At 35.3% G+C, this 19,399-nt stretch overlaps 1 protein-coding gene and 1 long non-coding RNA gene across 2 annotated transcripts in view; one reads left to right on the top strand and one right to left on the bottom strand.

Moving 5' to 3' along the window:
• Positions 1–734: 734 nt before the first annotated feature.
• The window catches only part of LOC125231205 (monocyte to macrophage differentiation factor), a 64,466-nt gene continuing 45,801 nt past the window's right edge, over positions 735–19,399 (top strand). The window contains exon 1 of the mRNA XM_048136581.1: positions 735–1,055. Within this exon, the coding sequence (XP_047992538.1) occupies positions 891–1,055 (165 nt within the window). The 5' untranslated portion in view covers positions 735–890. The remainder of the gene's footprint in view (positions 1,056–19,399) is intronic.
• LOC125231206 lies at positions 6,268–9,650 on the bottom strand. The gene is made up of 7 exons (XR_007177599.1): positions 9,486–9,650; positions 8,976–9,090; positions 8,607–8,775; positions 7,955–8,098; positions 7,289–7,366; positions 7,029–7,155; positions 6,268–6,649 (listed from the first exon to the last, which is right to left on the bottom strand). It is a non-coding gene; the product is annotated as an uncharacterized LOC125231206 (long non-coding RNA).

Genomic DNA, 19,399 nt, shown 5'->3' with positions numbered 1-19,399 from the left:
CTTTTACTACATTCATATACCTTATTTACTACTACCATACCATGAATATGAAATTAAATAAAGAGTCCCCATATAAAATTGAAAATTATGTTATTAGCAATTTAATTCAAAACTATCAAGATTATTCGTGTCTGCGTTGAAACGCGCGTTGAGTTGCCGGTGCTCGCGTACCGAGCGCCAACGCCATCTATCGATAGCCGTTTCGTGAAATCGATGAGCGCTCTAAGGAATAAGGGGTCTTAAGTTTGAACTATAATACAAAGAAAATTCAAACAAGATATTTTAAAATGAATATTATCAATTAATATTTATGCATAAGTTTACAATATAATACATGTATTATAAATTTAAACTAGTATTTGTTAATAAATATATATACATTTCAATTTTTTATTGTTTTAATTCTGCAATGCGGAAAATTCGGATGATTAAGGTGGTTTTCTCACATCGTATTTTTATGAGAATCATGATACTATACTTTATAATAGTAAGTAAATAATATGCAACGGAATTGGGAACCACCTATTTTGAAATCTGGATGCTGTTGGTTAAAAATAATGTTGTACCATTTAAATAATTGATCTGAGAAAGAAAATAAAACCCATCCAAAATCACTTCACAGAGGGCACTACTTGTATACTATTCTTTGTATCATTCATTCATTCCATTTTATGTCAGTTCAATTCAATCATTCATAAATCATTCATTATCTCAGATGTCTAGCTGAATCGACCCGCAGTGGTCGCGCGTAATAAAAATATTAGGAGATCGTCCAAAAGAAAAATGTAAATTGAATAAACAACATGATTTTGGACATTTCTTCAAAGTAACCCGTAATGTTTTTGGTCACGTAACCATTTAGATTCCAATTCGGCGCGGTGAATCTTAAAATGGGTGACGTTCTGAGTTTATTTTCTGTGATAATAATGAAATTTAAAGCCAAGTTCAATGAAAGCAAGATTTATTTTCATTGGGATATTCCATGGGAGAAAATGAAGAAAGTAAAATGGATGAACGAGCGAGCATCGCCGGATAGAGCTTACGTTCCAACGCTGGTGAGTATTTCACTTAAAAGTGGTATTGTTTTTATTTGGCCAGATTTAATCTTCCGCGTGCCTAAGTATTGCGAAACTATTTTTAGTTAGCTGGTCTTAGACAGCTTGTGTTGGTCTATAATTAAGGTAGATGTTGATTACGCGCTTCCTATTATAGGTTTTGGATCATGTGTAAAGGGAGCCATGTGATAAGGAACATCAGGTGTAAGCTATATTTAACCCTTGCATTCAATTAATCTGATACATCATACCAGCTGCCCATGCAACTGTTTGAATTTGAAATTTGTTTTATATGTTTGTACTTATTTGTGAAACATTCTGTCAGCCTTTTTTTAGTTTCCTTACAACATACATAAATGAGTTCTCTGAGACTATTCCTTTAGATCATCCACCCCGTCACCCACATCTTAGCCAGTAGTTAACTACCAGTGGTGGCTGGTGAAAATTTCTGCTAGGCGACACTGAGCAAAAAGAAACCTACCTTAACATTAGGTACTTTACTAGTACTCAATTTTAGGCAAGCCGGTGGGAATTGGCTTGTATGGACCAGCCGCTGCTGTTAACTAATTACTATATTCTTGTCAAAAAGTGAATATAAAATGTACCAAAAATTATTACATTATTAATTGCATAGAGAAAATTTTCATAATCATGCCTCAGTAATTGTTGTTTGAAAAGGCATATTGGTAATGAGAATTTAGGAGTCCCCAGCAAGCTCAACGAAGTTTCACATATACATATTTAGTCTTATTCTCATTTTATAACTATGCATTGGATTGTAATTAAACTTTTCACATACAATGACATGAGATATTGTAAGTACAAAGTTTTGGAGCGATTTAACTGTTAACTTTAAAATGAGAACAATGTCTTAAAGATAACCCAACTTACTGCGGACGCAGTTGAGCATACAGTTGTAAATTGATTAAAGTCTTAGAAAAAAGTTCACAAAATCTCATAAAGGATATTACCAAATTCAAAATTGAAAAAAATTGGCCAGGGTTTTACAAATAAGTGTTCAGGTCATTGTACTACAAAAGAAATAAAGCATTAAATTAAATGTAACTAAACAGAAATAATTCAAATAAGTGTAAGTTAATTAACATTATTCATGTATTTAGGTTTCATTGAGTATTTTATTCAAAGTGGGTATTGTGCTCAATGATTGGATTATCTAATTAGTAATAGATTAATTAAACATTGATTTAACAATAACTTTGATTAACAATACTGCATGATAATGTTAACAGGCCATTAAACTTACTTGACATAGCTTCACTGTTGTCAAGTACTTCACATTTTAATAAGATTAGATTAAATTAGATTTCTTTGTTTCATGATAAAAATTACACTATAAATTTGTTACATGCCAAAGTTATGTTTATCTTCTCATCATGATCGTCAAAAATTACATTATAAACTGAAAATAATAAAATGAATAGTTTCTCCCAATAAGAATCGTCATTTACAAAGAGAAATACATAAAGCACAATAAAATTAACAAATGAAATAGAATCCGAAGTCAGTGTAATCAAATGCATGCTGTCACAAATTTAATTCCATGTACTCATTTACAGTTTCATGCAATAAACTAATAATGTATTGAAAATATTGAAATGTTCCAAGTTAGTTATAAAACTGCTATAATTATTTGTTGTGTCATGAAACTTCATAATTACACATTAATGTTGTAGAATTCTACATATCCAATAATTTAGATGGTGAGTTGACAACTCACAAGACCAATCAGCATAAAAAATTTGGTTCTCTTTTATGCAATAGGAGGCAAACAAGCAGACAGGTCGCCTGATGGTAAACAATCACTGCCACCCTTGAAATCCCAAAGCACCAGAAGAGTTGGAAGTGTGTTGACGGCCTTTAAAATGGGCATACTCTCTATTCTTGTATATATGTATATGCTGCTATCATGTAGGTAAGCAAGAGTACGAGTGATTTTGTCCATAGGTTGTAAAAGATTCAAATAGAATTCTTTAGTAGCTGCTAGTAGTTTCCTTAAGTATGGGCGCAATTTGGCTCGAATTATATAAGTACTATGAACAAAATACAGGCTAATAAATACTAAAATAATTAATCAATAAATTTATGAATGTGACAGGAATCTTTCATCATTACCAATTTTAAAGATTTCTATTTCAAATTTTTAACTTATGCAAAACTACTGTAAGACAGAATAAATATAGAGACCATATTAGAGGCATTAAAGCCCAGTGATTATTTATATTTATGTTATGTTTGTTGATAAGGATCCATAAACATTGCTATCAGTCACGCTTTTGCCCAAGTACGATATCATGTACGTGTAATGAATAATGATACTTTAATGATAGGGTCGCTTCAGATAGTTCAGTGTTTAACTTAATGCCCGCCTACACAAAGCGTGCGATTTTCGGAATTGATGTGCGAAATATCATTTGATATTTCCACTTTATATACATTCGGGACTCGAGACGTCTCGAGTACCTGTCATTTTTTTCTCGTCTCGAATGAAGCCGAAAGTCTCGAGAAGTCTCGAGTTCGAGACTCTCGAGCAGAAACCCTATTTGCCAGTCGCTTTTCGGTGAAGGAAACATCATCATCAAGGAAGGTCTAGTTTACCCTTCGGGTTGGAAGGTCAGATGGCAGTCGCTTTCGCAAAAACTAGTGCCTACGCCAAATCTTGGGATTAGTTGTCAAAGCGGACCCCAGGCTCCCATGAGCCGTGGCAAATGCCAGGATAACGTAAGGACTAAGGAGGATGATGATGGTCTTCTTCTGGAGGGCGCGACACAATTTTTTTCAAATATTTTTTAAATACCTATGTACATGTGACGTGTAAAAGTGCCCCTGTGGCCTATTTGCTGAAAAAAAAAAAATTATCCGCTTGGCACGGGAAGGAAATTAAAGGATCCTTCGGTATATAACCGAGGCGTCCTCGGGCATGCCGAAGACGGCGAAGACTCACTTGCCATGGCTTGCCAAAAGCAAATTCTTAACAAAGGAAAAAAGTTTTCTTAAGTTTTATTTATAACTCATGTTGATTTAAAACACTCCCTTTGTGTTTTAATTTATCGCCACTCGTATCGAACTTCCTCTTTTCCGCACTTATATCGTAATGTACTATTTTGTCATGCATTGCATCATAACATTTATTACAAGTCATGCCTTGATACACAAAACCAAATCACAGATCAATATGATAAGGATAATAATACTCTTCGTGATTACATGTAATAATATTTGAATAAAACATAATATTGCGTAAACATATATACCTAATCTACTTATATCTAGATATAATCGTAACTATGTAGTATACCTATTACCTACTCACTTATGTAATGTAACATAGACTTTGCCTACCTATTGTTCCTAAACTCCATGAGATCATATCACGTTGATGGGAAGGTAGGATAATAGATAAAACATAACTAATTGTAAAACAAAACACTGTAGTAAGGTTAGTGCGGGCAAGACCGGCATAGTTTATTTAAAATAAAGTTTGAGTGGATAAAACTCTACACTCTAAAAAAAATTTGTTTGCTCCTATCAATATTTTGATCGTCGTAGTCAAGCATCTTGATTCCATACGAGCCTGATAAGATCTTAGACAAATGGAATAAGGTAATTTTGATTGCTCTTACTTTTGCAACGTAACTGAGACAATTAAGATCTTGTTCAATAATTACATGAAAAATAATTAGGCGAACTAAATTACCTTAGTAAGTTCAACTAAGCACTTGATAATTATTATCATGATACGTAACTGTATCAACTAACGCAAACCAGTTAGTTCAACTATGACGTTGCTCAATATTAACATGGAGAATGATTGTATTAATTATTTGACCTAAATAAATTCAACTAAGAACATGATTACATCTACTTACGAACCTTGTGAGTCTGAACTAAGATATTGGTCAATTTGAATATTAATTGTTTAATCAATTCAACTAAGACATCTGTCAATATTAACATGAAGCATTACTGTATTAACTATTTAATCCGAATAAGTTCAACTAAGAACATGATTACATCTACTTACGCACCTTGTGAGACTGAACTAAGATATTTTTCTATTTGAACATGAATTGTTTAATCGATTCAACCAAGATGTAGGTCAATATTAACATGAGGCATTACTGTAGTAACCATTAAAACCAAATAAGTTCAATTAAGGACATGATTACATCGATATACACACTTTGTGAGAGTGAACTATGATATTGTTCAATTTGAATCTTTGTTTTGTTATACATTTCAACTGAGAAGCTTGTTCAGTACTATCATTCATGTTCAATTGTACTATGACTTACTTTGTCTCATTTACTAAGACAACAACCCCTTATTGATAATTGTCATAAAACACCACGGGACTGAATTAGACAAATTATGTTTTATACCTATTTACAAATACATACGTTAACTTGACAGATAACATAAAACGATTCATATCTAATTCAGGCTGGTGATGCGTTTATGAATAACGCCATAAATAAAACAAAAGTTATAAAAAAATGACATTTATTCATAATATACTTGGCACCTACTACTACTACCTACTTAGAATAAATAGTTTTTTTCTTGCGGCGGTTATCACATCACAGCTAACCTAACAACTTACAAGTTCAATGGAGGAAGAAATCGAAATTTTAAAAACATGGGAGTTGGAGAACTTAAGACGCTACAGGAGCGAAAATGCTAAAACGGAAAGGAGCCCCCCTTTCAATTTGGGAATTCAAATTTAATATACAAGTGTTATTAACTAGATTTATCGAAAAAAAATGTCCATTAAGAACTCAGTTAAAAAATATTGCGAAAAAAATCTTTAAAATCGAGGTTCCGCTCTCGACTGTTTCCCCCTTCAAAATTAAGTCAATCGTAACTCAATTTGAGAATCTGAATAACAATGAAATAATCAGTGTCGGACCGTTCAGTTTTTGTGGCTAATTGTTACCAATTTTGAATACCACACCTTTTTTACGCCATAATCAATAACACCGTTTTTGAAAATTTTCGATGGGCTCTAGCGTCTTTAAAAATAAGAATCTCAAAAAATCAAAACGGTCCGACACAGATAAAAATTATTATAATCTGTCTTGAAAAAAATCATTGCTGTATCTTGAAAAACCAGGGAGGAAATAGTCGAGAGCGTTTGTATGGAGAATAGATCACTCCTGTATCGTCTTAATACCAGAGTTCACCAGTAAGTACAATGTATTATATTTTCATTGTATTATATATTTTGTAGCACGTATCTACTGCGTTCATAATGGACTGTCTTTCATAGATTATCGATCTGCTGACAACAACTAGAAATGATTCGATTTTTTCAAGAGACTCACCCACAACAATTATGTATGGCTGGCATGACAATCCTATTTTTTGAAGTGTGGCTATGCGAAGTTCGATGGTCTGGCTAATTTCTACACTAGAGCGGATATGCTTTATGAAACCTTCCCTTACTTCCATTTTACTGGGCTTCCAATTTTGACTTGCACCGGAACCTCGCTTCTTCTTTTGGCGGACTACCGCAGTGTTCAGCAAAAATGGAATGGTGAGAAATCCGGCTATATTCGTTGTTTCCTCATAAGGCGCTATAAAAATGGGACTAGTTAGTAAAATATTATTACAAACGATATAATATAAGGAAAGATCAATGCGGGTAAGTGAACAGTGGGGCAACTGAAACGAGCCACGAAGGTTAAACAAACTTTGCCACCGAGTGAAATACAAAATTTTACACTACACCGACACAAACAAAATATTAACTGTAAAACATCTAACTAAATCAAATCTATCAAGCTTGAGACATCCAGTTAAAATTTGTATGAAATTTCTTTGCACTCTTGTGGACAAAATGCAGTTTTGCTATCTGTTTTTGAAGACTAAAGAGAGCCTTTGCCAGTCGGTGTGGTGAAACTAACTATTTTAACATAGACAACATCTGCTTTATCAATTTTATCATATACTTACAATTGGTAAGTGCAGTAAGTTCGACTTTTTGTATTTCAGCTGTTCCTGAAGATTTATTTTCATTGATGGAAAATTTATAAACAAATTGTCCTAGTAAATTTCATGTGCTTTTGAAGTCGTTAAGCCGCTGGAATGATAAAACAAACAATTAAAAACAAAAAGTAAAAAGAAACGAATGCAGTATTCAGTTATACATATAATAATTATTTTAAAGTTACATAGTAAAAAGTGACTTAGCTAGTTAATGTTATTATATTTACCAAAGAATATCCTTGTGGTTTTTTGAGACCAGAATATTTTCAAAATAGTGATGCAGAGTCCAATGACTTTTCCACAATCTGAAAAATATTTAGAAACTTTACTTTTCATTTGCCTCTTTAATTAATATAATTATAATACAATTAATTACAGTCATAACCTATACACTCACAGTATAATGTATCATAATAATAAATAAATTAATTAATGTAATAGGACATTCTTACACAGATTGACTGGGTCCCACAGTAAGCTCAAGAAGGCTTGTGATGTGGGTACTCAGACAACGATATAATTAATAAACAAATAATTATATAAATAAAAAACATCCATGACTCAGGATTCTCAGGAACATACCTGTGCTCATCACACAAATAAATGTCCTTACCGGGATTCGAACCCAGAACTGCGGCTTAGTAGGGACGGTCACTTAGTCACTACTCGCTAGGCCAGCCCGGTATCTTGCCTAACAATGCAGTTATATTAAAAATATTATTGTGATAAGATGAGTATGTTACTTCAAAAATGGTTGGAATAAAATCTCTCTCTGGTATGTTGGTCTGCCTATGCAGTATTCATTTATTGAATAGTAATTCTTATAATGTTTTTTACAATAAAATACAGAACCTCCTCCTTCTAGGTAAAGAAGTCTGTTAGAAACTGCTTACCCTGGAATTATAACTGGGCTCTGCTTTCTTCTCAGCAATTGCAGATGGCACATTTTCCTTTTCCGAGGACAAGTTTTCCTTTTCTGAAGTTTCTACAACTATTAGGTCTGTGCTTATGTTAAACTCAGAAAAATCCATCAGGGTCTGGAAATGAATGATACAATTAATATCACATACCATACTACAAAATTATGAACAGCGTGGAAAAATATTTGGCCCTAGAGGAACCGTATTACATCTTTTTTTAACTCAAAGTTAATATTTTTCAATATTGCTACAATATCTATAATTGGGGGCCATTATGCTAGCAGACAAGATTTAAAATTGAAACAACTCTTAAGGGCAAAAGGTAATTATTTCTCTGTTAATTAATCTATTACAAAGGACTCCACTGAGCCTTGCCTTATATTATGAAATTACTCTCTAATTTACTAAGTTTACAGAGCCGAGGGCTAGCTACACTTGAACATGAGACTAAGGTTTTAAATTATTTAAGGGAACAAACGTGGATCAGCGAACTCTTGAGTTAAAACTACGGGTAGAAACGGTGTACGGTGGATATTAAAATAAAAGGTATAGTAACACGGAGGGTGCCAGAACCATAATTATGCCGGTTCGATGATGTAGATAAGAGTGATTGGAAAGGTCTAACCTCAAACGTGCTACGTCAGCCGCCTCAGACCACCACGACTGCCACGTCAGCCGCCTCAGAGATGGTGTCGTGTGGATGACGGCAGCGTCAGCTTGCCGCCTGTAGGTTACCGGAACACAGCGGGGAATGCTGGCGACCGGCGCGAGGATTAGGCGACGCGGCGTGAACCCTGAAATGTGTATACCAGTCTTTAAGTAAAATTCCAAAGACGGCGTCCGTGAGACTTGGATCGCCCGTAGGACAGGGGAATTGCCCCGGAATTCGAATTCCGAACGTCAACGCGTTCTGTGAAACGACCTACTGCTAATTTGGAATTACACATAACCTAAGTGACAATTTGACAAGGTTTTTAAAGAATGTACAATTTACCGTTGGTGGACAAAAGGCGAGCGGAGAGCAGTTTTGCACTTATTTCAACACCCGGGCACGCTGGGCGTCGCCTATTACCATCGGAACATGGTTTTATTAGCGTCCGATTCCGGGGCTGGAAAATATGCAACGCTTTGTTAGAAACTATCCAACTATAAGAAAATACACAACAGAATCACTATCAAAACTCACTCAAACGGGCGATTGCGCCCGATTTTGACTCGGGCTAAAGATCCCCTCGCAATTCTCTCCCTGGCAAAAATAATTCCGGTCTCTCTCATTTTGACGGAACTATAGTTACCATACCAAGTCTAAATCGGCTCGCGCCGCGAACAGCACATGCCACACGAAAATTGAGCCAACTTAAATGTGTATTTTATAGACAAGAAATTTAAATGTGTATTATTACGAGATTGCATCCATTATCGGCCGGGGCCGCAGCCCAGCAAGCTATTGGCCTCGTGTCATTAGCAACTTGACTAAATAATGAAAAAAATACATTGTACTTACTGGTGAATTTTCGTATTAAGTTCTCCAACTCCCATGTTTTTAAAGATTCGATCACTTACTCCATTGAACTTGTAAGTTGTTAGATCTGTGATGTGATAGATAACCGCAAAAAAATTAACACAAGACGCGTTGACAAATCACTTCGGCGTCAGTGTTGCCAACTCCGATTTTGTAAAACGCTAGGCTAATGTATAGAAGATGTCTAAAATACGTTAACATTTTTTTTTAAATGAGTCTACCTCGAATTAAAGGCATAAAGGTACTTAAAATAAATGATTAAAAATAATTCATAAATGATTAAAAATAATTCAGTACCTATCTAAAATTGAAATGCCGTCAAATGATACCTAATGTGCAGTAAAATTCACCTTTGTTATTTGGTTACGAGTCTGTTGTTTTTTATTATTATTATTATTATTATTTCGTTTTAGACAGGCAGCTGATGCTGGTACGTCTAAATCATAGTTCACTTTGCACGATTTCACTACTTAGATAGTTTGTCTAGTCTATTTTTAAATTGATTAACACTGGTAGAGTTCACAACTTCAGAGGGTAATTTGTTCCAAGCTTGCACTATTCTGTTTGTAATGAAGTTTTTACCGATATTTGTTTTGTGCTTTGTTGTTACAAGTTTTATGTTGTGTCCTCTTGTGCGCGTGTTTGAATTTCGAGTGAACAAGTCGACTAGTTCTGGACAGTCATAGTACCCTTGAATGATTTTAAAGGTCTCGATCAAATCTCCACGTTCACGCCTCTTTTGCAGTGACGTCAGGCCCAGCTTCACTAATCTTTCTTCGTAGGAGAGTGACTTTAGTTGTGCGGGAATTTTAGTAAATCTACGCTGCACTCGCTCGATCATATCAATGTCTTTAATGTTTTAGCAATATATTTGATGGAATTTTTATTTTAACTAATAGATAGTAATCAATAGTAAAGTAATCAATAGTAAATTACGATACAAGTGCGAAAAATGGGAAATTTGAAACGAGTTGTGATTAAAACACGAACGAAGAGAGTTTTTTAAATCGACAGGAGTAGTGAATTACCTATAATACTTATTCTATTCGTACATGTATCGTACAACGTTTTACAATACATACCATAATTATGTAATAGTACATTACGATACAAGTGCGAAAAGGTGGAAGTTCGAAACGAGTGGCAATAAATTAAAACACAACAGAAGGGAGTGTTCTAAATCAACACGAGTTACGAATTTCCTTTTCGCACGTGTATGGTACGACGTTTTTCAGTACAGATGGTCCTCCGAAGTTTCGACCTGACAAGAAATGAATCACTTTTCACACTAGTGCGTAAAAAACGCAACATCTGTACTGAAAACTATATTATAAGTCAATAAAAATATATATTAGCCCCAGTGTCAATATATTGTAAGTAATATATTATATGTTGCCCGTGTGGTGACGGGTTAAGAATTTCACAACCCCTTTCTTCCCGTGGGTGTCGTAGAAGGCGACTGTGGGATACCTATGGGTTAAATTGTGGCGTAGGCGAGAGGCTGGCAACCTGTCACTGCAATGTCACAGTTTCGTTTTCTTTCAATCCCTTATTTGCCAAGAGTGGCACTGAAACGAGTAGATTCATGTGCTACCCCTTCATGGGATACAGGCGTGATTGTATGTATGTATGTATGTATATTATAAGTCATAATTTATTGATTATTTCTCCTCATTTCCTCGCAAATTAGGACAAATTAAATAAATATACTAAAGCAATCTAAGCCTTGGAATGCTTGAATTTTCTGCCTTAACATGTACCTATATAATTATATGCTAAAAATCCTTGCACTTTAAGATGAAGCCACACGCGCCACGCCGAGTCACGTGATCACGCATATATATATAGCGTAACCGAAATTGCTCTAGTGTGGCTTCACCCTTTAGGGCTTCTAGATAGAACTTGTTACAGGCTCTGCGCTGCTTTATCCGGCACTGCGTCTGAGCTGAGCCAATTATAGCATTTTTTCTGGGAAGGGGTGGATCCGTTCCTGACTTGGATACTCATGAAGAATACAAAACTGAACCCATATCGAGTCCGGCTATGCTAACGCTGCAGCGTTTTTGATAACAGTGTGCAAGCGTTATTGCGATTATTAAATAACTTTAACGATTCTGACAACACTTTCATAGTGGGCTATCAAATATGAAAAGCATGGTTAGCTTAATAGGATCAGCATGGCAATCCGTAAATAACTCACCCTTCCATTTATTTTGAAAATTGTTATATTACATCGCCGTCCGCCACACACGAAAATTCATAATAAAATTGAATACCATATGGCGATGACAAATATGGTTGCTTTCAAGTTGATGCCTTAGACCAAATATGTAAAAATATGTGCCCAATGCTAAATAAAAATTTTCGATGAAAGAGCCGTGAAAATATCCCAGATCTGGTATATTTTATTCCGAGTTGGCAACACTCGCACGCGCTGCGGGAGGGGCGCGGGCGGAAGGCGGATGTACAAACGCTTACCCCTACTATTCACTTGATTGATCAGATTACCAATTATTTAATTTGTTTATTATGATAATAGATTTAACAATTCATTCTTAGTAGAACTCAATTCATTTCGTAATTGATACAACAATTTGATCATAATGGGATTGAGAAATGTATCTTCGTTGTTTCAAAATTTTATATGTCTAGAACTATTGACATACTTATCTGTCTTAAAGAATTAGTTGAGGATTGAAGCAACCTAGATTTAGTTTATGTCAAATACCAAGTCTTATTTGAATCAACAAAGACAAAATAATCAAATTAAGCATGAAAATGCTTAAAACCATTATCATACTTATTTGTTTTAATGAATTAGTTCAGGATTGAATGTACCTACACGTTTAGTTGTTTCAAATACCTAATCTTATTTGAACCAACAGACAAAATAATCAAATCAACTATGAAAATGTTTAAAACCATTAACATACTTATCTGTTTTAATGAATTCGATCAGGATTGAATCTACCTATGTTTAGTTGTTTCAAATACCTAATCTTATTTGAATCAACAAAGATAAAATAATCAAATTTACTATAAAAATGTTCAGAACTATTAACATACTTATCTGTTTTAATGAACTAGTTCAGGATTGAATCAACCTATGTTACATAGTTTTGCCTAACAAGTTAATAATTGATTCAAGGTGTTCATTGGTTAGGAATAACAAAACACCTAAGTTATTAGTTCAATCATACATTCCTTTATTGTTTTAGTAATCAGCTTTATTTGAATTGTATAAGATCGTAATTGTAGTGATTAACTTAACGTCAACTAAGAGAAAACTGCTCTTAGTTGGCCTTCATTTTTTAGAGTGTATAATTAATGTAGTCTGGCGTAATGCGCATGGTCCTATGAGATAGCAAATATTATATTTTACAAAGCTTTTATAATATTTTGGTGAAATAAGGTACTTTTAAGTCATAAAAATCACATTTTATAAGGCTCGGCGGGTTGACCGTCCTCCCGCGATGAGTACAGAAAGACCGTCTAGTGCTTGTTGTCGCGTAATTTCATATGAGACTAGGTTCCAAAATCATGATCATTGTTATTTTACGTAATAACAGGGCAGAATGTGCTAGATAATTAATAAAATAATGTTAAAATTTTGAACATATAAGCATTTTTCTATTTATAAGGCAAGACCGGCATATGTCCCGTAGATGGGGTTCATAACCTTTTCTTTTCAGGTCCAGATATTGCATAATACTGTTTTTACAACGAACACCTGCGATACAATTTAGTCACGATATTACAGACTCATATAAATCCAACTACTTATCTGTTTTTGAAACTTTTTTTTTTTTTTTTTTTTTATTATAAATGGGCTTACTCTTGACCACAGAAAAGGTAATAGGATATTAAGATGTCGTGAATTGGTTTGGTAACATTTCTTAGCAATGCTTGGTTTTTCTATAGTTACTACCAGAGTTACCAACTACCTGAGCTACCACCCCCGAAAACCTATGACGACACCCATGACGACTTTTTGTCAAAGTGACAGCCAGCAATGTTAATTAACGGTCGGGTAGCCGTAAAATAGTCGGTCAAAAGTGTCAAAACCGTTTTAAAGGGTACCCATACGGTCCCTGTTGGGTAATGCTGATTATAAAAATAATAACCAACTTGAAACCCTACTCTCTTTTGAAATATTTGTCACCGCATCTTGCACAATCTAAATATACTTAAACAAAAATAATAAAAAACGGTTAGAGCTTACGATAATTCTACCAACTTAAATATGATGATGAATAATGCAGTGTAGGCTTACTTCTGTTCACCTCTTATCATTCTTCACAACCATGTCACATATATTTTATTTTTACTTAATACTTTCGAATGATTTTAGTAACACCATACGAATCATTATCAAAACTGTATTTCGAAGTTGAAATCAAAAACGGACAACGGTACAACTATCATAAGCCAAAAACGTACCTATATATTGATATTGTTTAGACTCGACTTATTTCCAATAAAGCCTAAAGAAGGTTGGCAACTCCTTGTTTATCATATGCCGGTCTTGCCTTTCTCTTTTATGCCGGACTTTCTGACTAGGCACAATTTCTAAGTTACATATTTCAGAACATAAAACTAGAAATTGAGCGCGTTTTGAGTAGAATAATAGTACTATTCAGAAATAACGGTTATTAAATGACTGCGTTACATACATGATATACAAATATTCCGACTGCTTCTATTTTATTTTATTTTTTTGCGGAACCATATTGAACTTGATGTTCGAGTTCGAAACGAGAAACAAGTTTATTGTTAACTAGTGTTCGTCCTAGGGATATGTATTGAAGACCAATGGATTAAGGATGAAAAACTGCTATACCTCCAGAGGTGTGAGAGGCGTAGATATATAAACAAAATAGTTATAGTCAATAGACGGTCTTTCCGGGTAGACGGTCTTCCCCACACTGACCTTATTAAATTTAAATTATCTGCAGGCTTAGCACATGATTGCCGCGAGAGTATGTCGCCGCGAGACAGACTACCCGTACCCTTATATGTCATTAATACAATTAGAAGAGGAGTGTGATCTATCTCGCGGCGACATACTCTCCCGGCAATCATGTGCTAGGCCTGCTGACACTGACAAGTTGACAACATTGACTGTCGGCTAAGAGGAGGAGACTGTCGGACACCTAATGTGCGAATGTCACGCTCTCGCCAAACAATGAATGAAGAACTCTGGAGCAGGTTACCTGGAAGGCTGGAAGCTGGAACCCAAGGACTTCAGAGAGCTTAACATGGGCATCATTCAAACACGGAGATGGCCGAGAAGCTCCTGAATAGATGAAGGATCTTGTAATAGGGATGCCGACTATATAAAAAAATTGGCATTCTGTTTAGTCCGCCAGTTAGATCGTCGAAAAATACTGAACACATATTTTTCGCTTTTTCTAATTAATGAAAAAATACGAAGATATAGAGCATCAAAGTTGTGTGGGGGGCTTGTGACTTCACTTCTAAGTAAAAATTGTACCTAGGCGTGACGTCACGCGAAACTTTAACGCACTGTACCGTCGTCATCTGGGGGCACGGTAGTGCCCCCGTCAAGTCGAGCAAAAAAAGGCACGGCCGTACCATCCTTTTCTCGAAGCAATTCAGACCATACATTAAAATACGTGTCTAAAATACTTTGATGATCTAACTAACGGACTAATTAGTTTTTTTTTAGTCGTTTCGCCTATTGCACAAACGATCTCTACATGGGTCTAATTGTAAGTGTATCCGTAAAGGCCCCCACAGATATAAGATAAATTTAAATTATACCGTTTTACAAAACGATCCCATAGTTTTCCCAATAGATGCTCAACTCAATACTCTAATCCAATTATATCCACATCTTTGAACACGCTGTATGTATACAAAAAGGAAACTACCTAATCGTATTTGTGTGACCCATTTAACCCTTTCCGTGCTATTGGCGGTCTACTTTCGTAACAAATTACGATAGCATCGAGGCGCAAGGGTTAATGTCAAGCAGTTACTGTTAGTACACATTTAATGAGCATACTAATCAACACTTTTTCTTCACGCAACGCAACTATTAATATGAATAGGTAATAGGTACCTACGTATTGATTATATCTAAACATTAGGTCCGTTACCTAACCTTTTTTACCAGGTGAATAATTTTCAACGTTTTGAAAATTATTATTTCAATTAGTATGCGTGTATTGTGACTGATATAAAAGTCCTACACCTGCAAAGTACGACAATTTTATATTTTTCGTAAATGACAACTATCTACAGTAATTTCATAAAAAGCTCCTTCAGTGTTGCTAAAAGCGTAGTACCTACGAAAACAACTATGCCTACATTAGGGACCGTCCACACTCAAGAGACGCATGTCCGCTGATGCGGAACGGACGTCAGCGCCACGCCGCCTGAATGTAATTTAAAAAACGTCTCCTCAGTACATTTTGTATAGGAAAGACGTAAGACGCGCCCCCAGGCGGCGCGGCGCGCGCCAAGCAACGCGTCGCCTGGGGCGCGCCAAGCGATGTCCCTTGCGCGTCCTTCCTATACAAAATGTACTGAGGAGACGTTTTTTAAATTACATTCAGGCGGCGTGGCGCTGACGTCCGTTCCGCATCAGCGGACATGCGTCTCTTGAGTGTGGACGGTCCCTATGATACATTTCATGTCTTAAACCCGTAGCCGGCCATGAATAGATAAATTTACGGCCGCGTGCCGGGAAAAACGTCGCTTCCTGGCCACGCCACAGTCTAATAAAAGAAAAACTTCCGATAACAAGTTTTGGCGCGATGTAAGTAAGCCTGCTAGATAGGCGCCTGAAACTTTTTTATTTTTCTGCCCTAGATGTGTAATGTATTTTCTTGGGATTCGTCGCGATTGTCACGGGACTTTGGGATAACTTTCTATTTGGTCTGTTAATGAATTATAATACCTACATCGACTTTTGAATCTGTGTTTGATCTATTGAACTGTGCATTGACTGTTTGAACTGCGTATTTTGTACCATACCGTAATCAGTCCTCTGAATTAGTATAAAGGTAAACATTGCTCTACGTGTCGTAGGTTTTCCCCAAGTAACATTTTAGTGCTATAATTTTGGTTTTCGACGCCAAAAGCTACTATAGATGTCGTATAAAGGTTTTCGGCGTGACCGCTTGTCGTATAAAAGCCTCCAGTAACACCTTTTAGCTCTATAAGCTTATACCGCTAAAAGGTGTTATTAGGAAGTGATGTAAACGTTTATATCACCATTTTATAGAGCCGCTATAGGCCTGGTCTATAACAGGATCAAATATGACTACTATAGATCTATATTATTGTATAATACGAGCCCCAATGCAAATGATATCGTCTAGTCACACTTCAACGTGCGATATTTATTTCCGAAACTGGTGTTTAAACCCAGATTGACTTTGATGATAAATGGAATACACGACACACTAAGCCATTAAAACTAGTTTAATCTTGCGCCGTACAAAATTTAATGCCCTAATGTTATATGTTTTATAAATAATCATATCATAAAAATAACATATCTAAAGCAAAAAAATACGCCTAGTTCATATTTGAGGCATAATAGGTCGTCTATTTTAAATAAAAATAGTTTAGTAAGATTTATATTATACAATAATATTTTAAATTGAATTAATAATATTATAAGTCGTCTGATATGATATACGGCTACATAAAAAGGTAAATTCTGTAAAAAATATAATTATTCTACAACATTTTTATACCAAAATAGCAAGAGGTTAGTCGGTGCCTGAATCAGTGAGGAAAATTATAATTTCCAGTAACAATAGCGGCAAATCTACGTTCCAAAATATCCAAAGAGCTTTTTTTGCCAAGATCTACGGCGTATACAATCATCCAGCATCAACTAAAACACGGAACCGTCTCCTGTTTAAATAAATCTGGCCGTCGAAGAATAACTGCCAAAGAGAAAACAGGATTTTGAGGAGCATCATCAGGAAAAATCGTCATGCAAGAGCAGGAGAACTTACCTAACTATGGCATGACGCGATCAAAATAAACATTTCAGTCGATACCTGAAAGACAGTAATGAAAATAATGGGCTTCGGTTTTCACACCGCTAAACAGAAACCATTACTTACTCAAAAGCAGAAAACTAACAGGTTGAAATTTGCACAAAAGTACAGAAACTGGACTGCCGATCAGTGGCGAAAAATAATATGGAGCGACAAATCCAAATTTGAGGTCATAGTTGGCGATGAACGAAGTAAAGTCATTCAAGAAAAAGGAGATGCATTTCACAAAGACTGTCTTGAACGCAAGGTGTAGTTTCCAGCATCTTTAAATGATTTGGGGCTGTATGTCGGCACAGGGTGTGGGATGTCTGCAATTTATCGATGGAACCGTCAATGCAGAGAAATACAAAAGCATCTTGGAATAGAGTTCACTACCGTCTATAAGAAAGTTCAAGTATATAAATGGATTTACTTTTCAACAAGATGGTGCCTTATGTCATACTGGCAAGACAACGATGGAGTGGCTGAAACAAAAACAAATTCCTACCATATCATGGCCATCCAGCAGTCCAGACTTGTCTCCCATAAAAACTTTGTAGTGGTAAATGAAGAAAAAGTTGCGAAAAGATCCTTCTAAATCCAAAGCTGATTTCAAGGAAAAACTAGTGGGTGTCTGGAATGGAATAACCCCTGAGGAGTATAGACAGTTGGTAGATACAATGCCGCTCAGAATTAAGGCCGTTTTAGATGCAAAAGGTGACGCCACCAAGTGGTAGTTGTTCTTTTCTGCATCGGCTACGCTGAAGACGAACATTTTTGCGAGTGTTACATTTGGTGAAATTATGTTTTTTTGTTTACTAGTGAGGAAAATTGTTAATTTATGTTTTGAATAAATAAAATATGCATTATAAGCTCTCTTGTTTTAATGTTACATGTTCTACTAATCATCTAATTCATCCTGAATTTTGAGGTCGAAGTTAGGACATAATATTTTTTTCATACTAGACGATATCATTTGCATTGGGGCTAGTAGTGTTAGGAATCACTGCTATGCAATCAATTTGCGCTATTAAGGTTCCCGACAAGCTGCTATAGGTTGTTGCGTTATACAGCTAAAAGGTGTTATTAGGAAGTGATGTAAACGTTTATATCACCATTTTATAGAGCCGCTATAGGCCTGGTCTATAACAGGATCAAATATGACTACTATAGAACAATATTATTATATAATGGTGTTAGAAATCACTGTTATGCAATCAATTTGCGCTATTAAGGTTCCCGACAAGCCGCTATAGTTGTTGCGTTATACAGCTAAAAGGTGTTATTAGGAAGTGATGTAAACGTTTATATCACCATTTTATAGAGCCGCTATAGGCCTGGTCTATAACAGGATCAAATATGACTACTATATAACAATATTATTATGTAATGGTGTTAGAAATCACTGTTATGCAATCAATTTGCACTATTAAGGTTCCCGAGAAGCCGCTATAGTTGTTGCGTTATACAGCTAAAAGGTGTTATTAGGAAGTGATGTAAACGTTTATATCACCATTTTATAGAGCCGCTATAGGCCTGATGTATAACAGGATCAAATATGACTACTATAGAACAATATTATTATATAATGGTGTTAGAAATCACTGTTATGCAATCAATTTACGCTATTAAGGTTCCCGACAAGCCGCTATAGTTGTTGTGTTATACAGCTAAAAGGTGTTATTAGGAAGTGATGTAAACGTTTATATCACCATTTTATACAGCCGCTATAGGCCTGGTCTATAACAGGATCAAATAACCTACTAAAGAACAATATTATTGTATAATAGTGTTAGGAATCACTGTTATGCTATCAATTTGCGCTATTAAGGTTCCCAACAAGCCGCTTATAGTATTTTTAGTAGTCGTATTTTA

The sequence above is a fragment of the Leguminivora glycinivorella genome, chromosome 11 (assembly GCF_023078275.1).
Source record: "Leguminivora glycinivorella isolate SPB_JAAS2020 chromosome 11, LegGlyc_1.1, whole genome shotgun sequence".
NCBI lineage: Eukaryota > Metazoa > Arthropoda > Insecta > Lepidoptera > Tortricidae > Leguminivora > Leguminivora glycinivorella.
Note: the sequence above shows the minus strand (reverse complement) of the source record. Positions and strands in the feature narration are given on the sequence as shown.